This window comes from Clarias gariepinus, chromosome 3, assembly GCF_024256425.1.
Source record: "Clarias gariepinus isolate MV-2021 ecotype Netherlands chromosome 3, CGAR_prim_01v2, whole genome shotgun sequence".
NCBI classification, from domain to species: domain Eukaryota; kingdom Metazoa; phylum Chordata; class Actinopteri; order Siluriformes; family Clariidae; genus Clarias; species Clarias gariepinus.
Genome location: NC_071102.1, coordinates 25,648,120 through 25,655,881, shown reverse-complemented (window position 1 = coordinate 25,655,881; position 7,762 = coordinate 25,648,120). Strand labels below are relative to the sequence as shown.

At 36.2% G+C, this 7,762-nt stretch overlaps 1 protein-coding gene across 1 annotated transcript; it reads left to right on the top strand.

Annotated features, from left to right (window-relative positions):
* The first annotated feature begins 4,179 nt into the window (after window positions 1-4,179).
* On the top strand, window positions 4,180-7,467 carry LOC128519033 (gap junction beta-4 protein-like). Its single transcript, XM_053492532.1, has 3 exons — window positions 4,180-4,304; window positions 5,992-6,809; window positions 7,303-7,467. Exons 2-3 carry the CDS (start codon window positions 6,030-6,032, stop codon window positions 7,363-7,365), a joined length of 843 nt encoding a protein of 280 aa, XP_053348507.1. The 5' UTR covers window positions 4,180-4,304; window positions 5,992-6,029; the 3' UTR covers window positions 7,366-7,467.
* The last annotated feature ends 295 nt before the right edge of the window (window positions 7,468-7,762 follow it).

Here is a 7,762-nt window from a genome sequence, read left to right as displayed (position 1 = left end):
TCTTCGGTCTCATTGCGCGAGCATCACTCATAGTCAACATCCGTGCGCGCAAGTACTGTTTACTATAACACTGACCACGTCGGTGCGCGAGTTAAGCATCTTTTATTTTCTGCTTGTATGTGTCTGTAGGACAACTTTCACACACACACCCACACCAGTTTACCGAGTAGAGTTTTGATATACTGTACATACAAGCTTCCAAAACGAATTATGCTCGCAATCCAAGGTTCCACTATGTATGCTAATGTATTTGATTGAACTAAATCATTTACACCTTACAAATTCTTACATGTCAACACCTACATTTCTTGTGGTAAGTTAGCTGGTTATTTAAAGTGATTCATAGAAGAAAAATACAGTAGCAGTTTGACACCTGCAAGACAGGTTGTGAAAGTTGTGGCATCCTAACTGATGAGTTCCATAAAATAATCAGCACCGTACAGCAGTCATAAATAGAGAATCTAGCTACGGAGACCAAAATATAAATATATATATATATTTTTTTTATTTTATTTTTTTTTTTTTTTAAACAAGTTTAGATTTGAGGACCCTGACGTTGACCCTTGGTACGTTTGCAATGGTTTTTAAGTACATTTGAGATTTTACATTTTTTGTGTTTTAATATTACACATGAATTCGAAAATGCATTTTGATTTAATTATTGGTCTGTAGTTGTTTGTGTTTTTTTTTTATTGATACTGCTAGACAAAGTTAACAATAAAATGAATGAACTTGCATATTCTAGGTTCCACCTTGTTTGTCCCACATATCCATGAGTTTCAAAATGAAAGGTGTGTCTCTTGGAAACCACAAAAATAACTGCATTCATTTCTTCAATAAGCAAACCAGCAGGACATGTAATCCAGCAGGCTATGTTATTTCAACTGTTTTTTATATATTTTTTTTTAACTGGCCTTTAAAGTTTTGCATCTGAAATAGTACAGTAAGAAGGCGTCAAAGTACCCCTGAAGTGGCCGTGTGAAGTAGGTTATGTGGAAATATTTGTTTAATGAATCTCATTATTATTCAACACATATTAATTTATTAAATCTCTTACTTTATTATTGAAATAACTAAAAACATTTTCTTCAGTGGTTAACATTTTCACGCAAATACACGGCTGATGTTAAGCAAAAAACTCCTCGGATATGTACAACAGTCTGGTGGCGCTTAACAAAGCATGTCACTACCACCCACTAGACTTTCTGTACGCACTGTACAGTATATACCCTAGAGGATGAGTCAAAAATTATCCACACTTGATTTATATTGAATTTTTTTTTCTTTAGGTCTTATCAGCGTTCTTTTTTATTCAAGTCCACTGTCTCTCCAGTCCCTGCTGTGTAACGAATTACATCAGTTAATTTGATTTGCATAAAAGAAACAGCAGGCAGCATGATTTATTTATATATTTTTTTGTGGACTGAGGGTGTACGTGGTGCCGAAACAACTAATATATATATATACACACACACAAGTATAAATAGACAGTACAAAGTCTTTGGATATCTGCAAACAAAATTTGATTCTTAACGAGATTCATTACTGGCGACAAGACATGGATTTATCACTACAAGCCTGAGAGTAAACAGCACTGGAAACTGAATGGACTGGAAACATCCTCAGTCGCTGACCAAAAAAAGTCAAGGGCCAGGTTTGGGATATCCTTGAACCTTTTTTTGATTATTTTCAGTGCTTGTTACCATGAAATGCTTTAATGAAAAGCTGAAGCCTAAACTTCGGAATAAACAGAGGTCTGCTATCCAAGAGCATTGTGATCTTGCATGACAATGTACGTCCACACACTAATGCCCACACTGTAGACACTTAAAAACTTTTTTTGTTTTAAAGTGTTGGAGCATCCTCCCTATAGTCCTAATCTTTCTCCATCAGACTTTGACCTGTTTTACCCAGCCCTACAAGGATGCCCTACATTCTCTTCTGATGAAGTAAAGACAGTGAAAATTTATAATAAATTGACTCCTTATATATACGGTATGTCTCCAGATAAGGGTTGTATAATAAGGACTGTAAACTTTTATATAGGATGTATTAAACATATTCTATTTAGGTCTCTATCTAATATCTAAGGTTACATTTAAAATTGTAATAATCTCAAAATTTATCATAGCCTGGTCTTTTATCAGTTAAATGCCAACAGCCTAAAATCAGGACATGATACAAGGCCAGTTCACATTAAACTGTATAGCGTTATTTTTTATTTCAAGTTAATAATTATTCTGATTGCGAGTAAACCAGCTGATGTTTGTCTGTTAGCTGATGTTCCAATAAGAAACTAGTTAATACACGGTTTCCTCCCACAGTCCAAAGACATGCAGATTAGGCTAATTGGCATTTCCAAATTGTCCATAGTGTGTGTGTGTGTGTGTGTGTGTGTGTGTGTGCTGATGTGCATTGTGATGGACTGGCACCCCATCTCATGCCCAATGTTCCCTGGTCAACTCCAGGCCTCCCACAATCCTGAATAGCATAAGTGGAATAGAGAATGAGTGAGTGTGTGAAAGTTTATTACAATTCAGCATTTTAAAGGTCACAATTACTGATGGTTTACAGGGAGTTGCAGTATAGCATTTAAAATGACATTGGCTCTTTGTCAGCTGAAAGCTCTAATGTGCTTCATTCACATGTTTTGCTTGCCCAGAAACTTTTTAAAGTAGGCTGAAGTTATAACTGACGTTATTTAGCCTGTGTCGGCAAAGACAGCGAAACAAAACAGAAACTAAGATTTCAGAGCTTGCATTGTACTGTACTTTAGGCATCAGTGATGAATGTCAGTACAGTAAGGAAAGGCTCAACTGCATGTGGTTGTCACTTTTGAAAAGAAGAAAGTGTATTGTCTTTGAAGAAACAGATGGATGTTTCTGTAAAGGTCTTTGCATTGAAGTCATTATTTGTTAGATGTTTTCCTGTGATATGAGCGGCAGAGGTCTTATTTTAGTCTCTTTACTTAACTAATTTTCCGAATTGTATTCATATTTAATTAACATGTAGAGAGAGAAAGGACGCAGTGACCTGTAAAGGTTACTTGTAAATGAATGTTATATGACCCTGTCTAGGTTCAATGCATTTAGTTTGATTTGCTCTTTAATTTAATAACTTAGTGTAGCATTTTCTTTTTAAATGTTCGTCTAATTAATTTGCCTAAGGGAATATTGGCAGAAATGGCTCATGGCAATATTGTTACAGCTTTAGAATGAATCAATCACTGTAGAGCATATTAGGTTCATCAGTAAAGAAGTAGGCTTTTGATTAGTCCATGGGGATATAAATAAAATATTTTAACACTCCACATAAAACCTGATTGTGCCATTCAACAGATTTGTTCAACACCCTGGCTTATGGCAATTTGTTAACTAGCAAGAAAATCCATGTTAAATCATCATCTCTCTCTTGGGTCACTGTTTTAAAACTTGGACATGACTTTAAAATAAAATAAATATTTGTTTTTTGCAAATATAAGTCTGTGACACAATCTTGATCCAGACCAAGATTTACTGATTGGTGACTCGACTGAGACTTGACAAGTAGTTTGACCATGCAACACTGTATAACCAGTACCAACCAAATCATTTTTAACCTTGTAACTTAAGCAGCACAGATATGTGTGTTTAAACTGTGTATTTGGGTTTTCAGATATGTCAGGTAGAATAAAAGTTAACACTTTTATAAAGGGTACAGTAAATGTTATGATTACCAGAGTATGGGAATGAAGTTGCAAAAAGGAGCCTATTATTATTTTAGCGGTCAGTAGTGGTTGGAAAAGATTGCAATGAACTAAAATTCATTAAAAAAAATTATATGTCATTCTTCGTACTATACTACATGATCCTGAACCCTATATATGTTTATAAAAAAAAAGAAAAACGCAAAACTAATAATAACTAAAATGCTATGAGATTTAATAGCTACAAAAAGTACAAAAGATGCACAAAACCTGGGCACAAGATATGCCTCATGTTTGATGGCACACCTGCAAATCTAGACCTGCATGAGCTCGTCAAAATTTGCATACCTCTATTTTCTGTGTGGTAGTGCGGTTTCTAGTACATAGCTGATCTAGAGACCAATTACAGTATATTATTAGCTTCAGGTTGTCTAACAGGCTGTTGAAACATCCACCTACCTGTACTGTAGCTTTTGTGAGATACTGCTTTCAGGACGAGTTTACATCTATTGTTAGTGTATATCTATGCAAGTCTGGTTCATCAACCAAACGAGGGAAAGACTCGTGCACCTGCTCTCTTCAGAATTCGGTTGTATGGAATCTTAACAAGATCGCACAGGTAGGATTTGGGTCAGACTTGTACAAATCTCAAAATAGACGTGATGGTGGTGCGTAGATTTGGTGGTTGCTCTTGTGGTGTTTGTTCAGATATGAGGACTGGCCTGGATCAACACAGAAATTGAAGTGGTATAAGAAGAGAAAATGGATTATTCTCATTTCTTGGCTTGGCCAAAGGAATCATTGTGCATTGTGTAGCATTTGAAAGAAAATTAGTATGGTAACCCAATTAGCAGTGAAAAAGCCTTTCGAATTGTTTTATATACACAGTAAATATTCCTTTACTATACCAGAGGCTGTAAATCATCTATGTTCAACTATCCTATAGATATTGTCATGTGCATGTGTGCTCATTCCACTGGTGTGTCAATGTTCCTACTGTATGGCTTCAAACACCAACTAACAGTTAACTAATAACAGTCCAATATTTGTATTTTCTTTTTTTATTGAAACTACTGCATAACTATAATGCATCCTGACACACTAATGAGCGCTCATCTAAGCACAGTCTCACTCTTGTGAATACGAAACCTAGACCTGTTATCGAGCACAAACAAGGCAAAAACAAGGAGAAACAGCTTCTGCTTGCATTTGTTCTTTCTTGTAAGACAGTGTGCACCGTGTCTCAGCCTCTGGGAAATCATCAGATGATATGAAGCAGAGACAGCGAAAGAGAAACCAAGAACTTTCAGAACCTGACATGCACTTGGCTTTGAGGGGAAATTTTAATTGAATGAGGCACCAGTGATAAATATGTGATAAAATAAATAAATAACAAATAGTGCAATATTTAGAAGACCATATTTTTTAAGAACAATGTGTTTCTGTCCAGTTCGGTTGGTTATTCTATGATAAATTTATTGCACAAAATGTTCCAATTCAAAATTTAACTAGCACACGGAATTATAAGCAAAACATGACTTGATGCCATATTTCAGTAAATCAGAAAGCAAAAATTTAACATATTACAATTTTAGTGTTCATCTTGGTAGTTCAGTTTTCTACGTTTTTACATAACTTTTTTTTAATCAAAAAAGGACTTGTAAGGACTTACACTTGTGCATTGTCATGCATTTATTTAATTCCTAACTCTTAGTAGACTAAATATAGCATGACAGCAACTATTTAAAATTTTTTGTCTAGGTTGGGTGTTCACAAAAGTGAGTCTGTGCTTAGATGAATGCTCATTATGTCAAGATACATTAGTTATGCAGTAGTAAAAAAAAATACAAACTTTGAACTATTGTTTGAAGACTTGTTCTATAACAGGTATGTATTTAGCATGTTAAGATTTAAAGATTTGGGGGAATAAGAAGATTTATTTATTCATTTATTTATTTAAGAAACGAGACGTATAGTTTATTCTGCGGAACTCCGATAATTGTTGAAACCTAATATTTGTACAATGATTCCAACTAACAACAGAATTTTAGTTGGTCTTTGAAGCCATAGAAACACTGACACACCCATGAAATGAGCGCACACCTGCCCAAACGGTGCACAATTCTCATGAGAGACAGAATTTTTTAGGAGCTGGTGTGTGTGTGTGTGTGTGTGTGTGTGTGTGTGTGTGTCCCTAAATCTGCTTTGCAACAATTACCACTGTTAAAAGCGCTAGGTAAATAAAACTAATTTTAACCGAATTAAATGATACATAAGATTTATCTAGCGTCATGTTCTCTGTACAGGAGCTGTCTCCAGAAGCTACCAACCTCCAGCTGTAGACATGAACTGGTCATCCCTGGAGGCGTTGCTCAGCGGCGTGAACAAATACTCTACTGTTTTTGGTCGCATCTGGCTCTCCATGGTCTTCATCTTTCGTCTTTTGGTGTTTGTGGTGGCCGCACAGCCAGTATGGGGAGATGATACGAAAGACTTTGTGTGCAACACAGCTCAGCCGGGTTGCACTAATGTGTGCTATAATCACACTTTCCCCATCTCTCCTATTCGCTTATGGGCCCTTCAGCTCATCTTAATAACTTGCCCGTCTCTCATGGTGATGGGCCATGTCAAGTTCCGTGAAAAGAAGAATCAAAATAATGCCAACATTCAGGAAGGCAAACCTCTGTATGCCAACCCGGGAAAGAAACGTGGTGGGCTATGGTGGACCTATTTGCTTAGTCTGGTGTTTAAAACATCCATCGATGCTGGCTTCCTCTACATCCTGTACTATCTCTATGAAGGATACGAGTTGCCCCGTTTAACAAAATGTAGTCTTAATCCCTGCCCTAATGTGGTGGATTGCTACTTGGCCCGTCCCACAGAAAAGATGATCTTCACAATTTTCATGGTTGCCTCCTCTGTTCTGTGTATCTTCATGTGTTTGATTGAGATGATATACCTCGTGTGCAAGCGCTGTAAGAAGGTGCTTCATGAACACACAAAAAAAGAGGGGATGCAGTTGAATGAGCATCACGAACTGAGACCTTTTTCCAGATCAAAGTGTCAGTCAAGAGTCGATCCTACTGCCTCCTCCACGCACAGCCTCAGCAAACAGAAAAAAGAGGTGACTGCTAGTAAAATCAGTTATTGTCACTGTTGTGTCTGTAATCCTTTACATGAGAGACAGTAAGTTTAGGAGCTGTTGTGTGTTTAGGAATATATGAGCTTACATGTACGCGTCACTAGAATGATTGCATTTGTTACCAAAGCTAAATACTGTCCCCTGGTGGACAAATATAATTTGTGTGTATTGACTCAATTCTTTAGCTTTAAGAACATTGCATTTTCCATATTCTCTTGTGATTATATGTAAAGTATATGCACAACCCCTTCTCACACCCTAGCTATACAATAGAGAATCCAAAAGTCTAACTGCATCTGATGATCAATAAAGGTAATATCCTTAAAAGACAAAAATTTATCAAATCATTGCTCAGGTTCTGTCAGACATCTCGTACCAATACTTTTTGAAAACTTTGACAAAAATCTTGTGAGAATTGCCTAACGGTCGTATAGCCATTTGCAACATGCAATAATTTTTTTGCCTTTGTTTTCAGCATGACAAAGAAGAAGATATCGCAATGCATGTAAACTATCTAAAGTGGCAAAGCATCTCATGAAGCCAAGTCCAACTTTGAGAACCCTATGAATCATCCTGATATCTGACTACAGATTTTACTAAAGTACTTTTAAATGCTGGTGCACATTCATCATGGCATACCTGTGAGTGATTACTAACTGATTATAAATTATTGAATTATATTACCTTTCAACATAAGGACAACACCACAGGTCTAGACGTGCCTTCTTTACACAGAAGCTTTTTGTACTTATATATATAAATATATTTTTGTTTTACATGGTGAAAGAATTTTTCAGTTGCTCCCTCAGTAGAAATTTATTTATCACATATATGATTTGGCACAGGTTTTATACCATATACTCTTTCCAATTTATCTGGGCTGGGGACCGGTATGACAAGTACAGAAACTTGCACAACCTTAAGCATTTGGGAGT